General features: G+C 43.7%; 1 protein-coding gene across 1 annotated transcript in view; it reads right to left on the reverse strand.

Moving 5' to 3' along the window:
• The window catches only part of GPSM3 (G protein signaling modulator 3), a 12,604-nt gene extending 11,024 nt beyond the window's left edge, over positions 1 to 1,580 (reverse strand). Inside the window, exon 1 of the mRNA XM_029286164.1 lies at positions 1,553 to 1,580. Coding sequence (XP_029141997.1) covers positions 1,553 to 1,580 — 28 coding nt within the window. The remainder of the gene's footprint in view (positions 1 to 1,552) is intronic.
• Between the last annotated feature and the right edge of the window lie 244 nt (positions 1,581 to 1,824).

A 1,824-nucleotide genomic window follows, 5' to 3' on the forward strand; every position in this document is an offset into this window, starting at 1 on the left:
GGAAAAGGGGGAAAAAAAATGGCGGACAGCCTTGCTTGGCGACCCCCGTGAAATGGTCGATCGACCCCAAATGGGGTCGTGACCCATAGGTTGAGAACCGCTGTTCTAACTCTTTTAGAATTTTAATGGACTACAGGTGGTCCTCGACTTATAACCATTTGTTTAGTGTCCATTCAAAATCAAAACAGCCCTGTAAAAAGTGACTTATGAACATTTTTCGCACTTTACAACCATTGCAGAATCTCCATGGTCACGTGATCAAAATTCAGACGCTTGGCAACTAACTCATATTTAAGATCATTGCAGTGTCCCGGGGTCATTGGATCCCTTTTGCGACCTTCTGACAAGCAATGGGGAAGCCAGATTCACTTAACAACCGTGTTCGTAAAAATGGGCCCAAAATTTACTTAAAAACTGTCTTGCTTAGCAAGAGAAATTTTGGGCACAGGTGTGGCTGTAAGTCGAGGACTACCTGTACATCTTCTAGCAAGGCTTAGTGCCTGGGGAAAATCTAGTTTGGAAAGGCAGGATGCCCCTTTCAAAAACCTAAAAGTAAAAAAGGCAGATATGCCCTGGACGAAGGATGGGATGGGGCTGCTGAGAAGATCTCAACAGTCCTTTTCTAAACGTCTTAAAGGAAGAATGTGATAAAAACAGAACAATTGTTACTGGGTGCAAATCAAAGCGTAGGACCAGCACCCAGTCATTGGCCCTTGGAGCAAGCAAGGTTTCTGTTTAGCCCTGTAACAGGAAAAGCACAAGCAAAGATATCTATGTAAGAAGACAACTGCTGTAGCCACCTTTGGATTTCTCCCATAGCTCAAACCTGGCCACTTTAAGACTTGTGGACTGGCTGGCTGGGGAATTCTGGGATTTGAAGTCCACAAGTCAGTTTGAGGACCCCTGGATTAATCCTTTCTACAGGGAAATACAAAAGGTTAAGCCAGGGGTAGGCAACCTTGGCTCTTTTATGACTCGTGGACTTCAACTCCCAGAATTCCTGAGCCAGCATGGCTCAGCTTGGAAACCTCTCCCTTTCCCCTCAGCGTGGCTGGCTCAAGAATTCTGGGAGTTGAAGTCCACGAGTCATAAAAGAGCCCAGGTTGCCTACCCCTGACTTAAGCTCCCCTGAAGCTGGCATCTTGAAATGGTGTTTCATTGCAATTTCTATCACCTCAGCCAACGAGCCTCAGAGGCTCGGAAAAGACATGGATAGGTGACTAGCAAGACAGGTTCATCAGGAACCTACAAGCCCTCAAGGAACCAAACTACCTCTTCCAGCAGGTTCCATCATCCTGGTCTATCAAGCCACTGGGACTTCTCATTTAATCCCACCCGGAAGGCCCCAGGTTCCTTCCTCCTCTCAAAATAGATAAAGGAGAAACCATTTGAGAATCAAATCAGCAACAGTTCCATCTGCTGTATTGTTACTAAAGGCACAATTTTTGGGAAGCAACAAAGCAGATTAAAAAAAACACCTCTAATCTTAATCATTGTAGTAGGTGGTGCATCGTTCTGAACCCCTGCCGGTGAAAAACTTGATTAAACTCACTGTGCAAAACTGCTAGAGCCTGGAACATGTCCAAAATGCTCAGAATCTTGCATGGTTTTGCACTTGGAATGGTGTTATTTATATATTACTTACATATGTAAGGGTGTAGGCCTATACATATGGGGTATATAGTATGTTTTAAATATGTGTTATGTATGTGTACACTTTGAGAGCAAGCAACTAAATTTCATTTCTAATGTGTGCCGTTGTGCCCATAGGGGGAAAAATGACAATAAAGGTTATCTAATCTAATCTAAAAATAAACTCTTTTG

Source organism: Protobothrops mucrosquamatus, unplaced genomic scaffold (genome assembly GCF_001527695.2).
Source record: "Protobothrops mucrosquamatus isolate PMUCROS unplaced genomic scaffold, P.Mucros_1.0 scaffold_204, whole genome shotgun sequence".
Lineage (NCBI taxonomy): Eukaryota > Metazoa > Chordata > Lepidosauria > Squamata > Viperidae > Protobothrops > Protobothrops mucrosquamatus.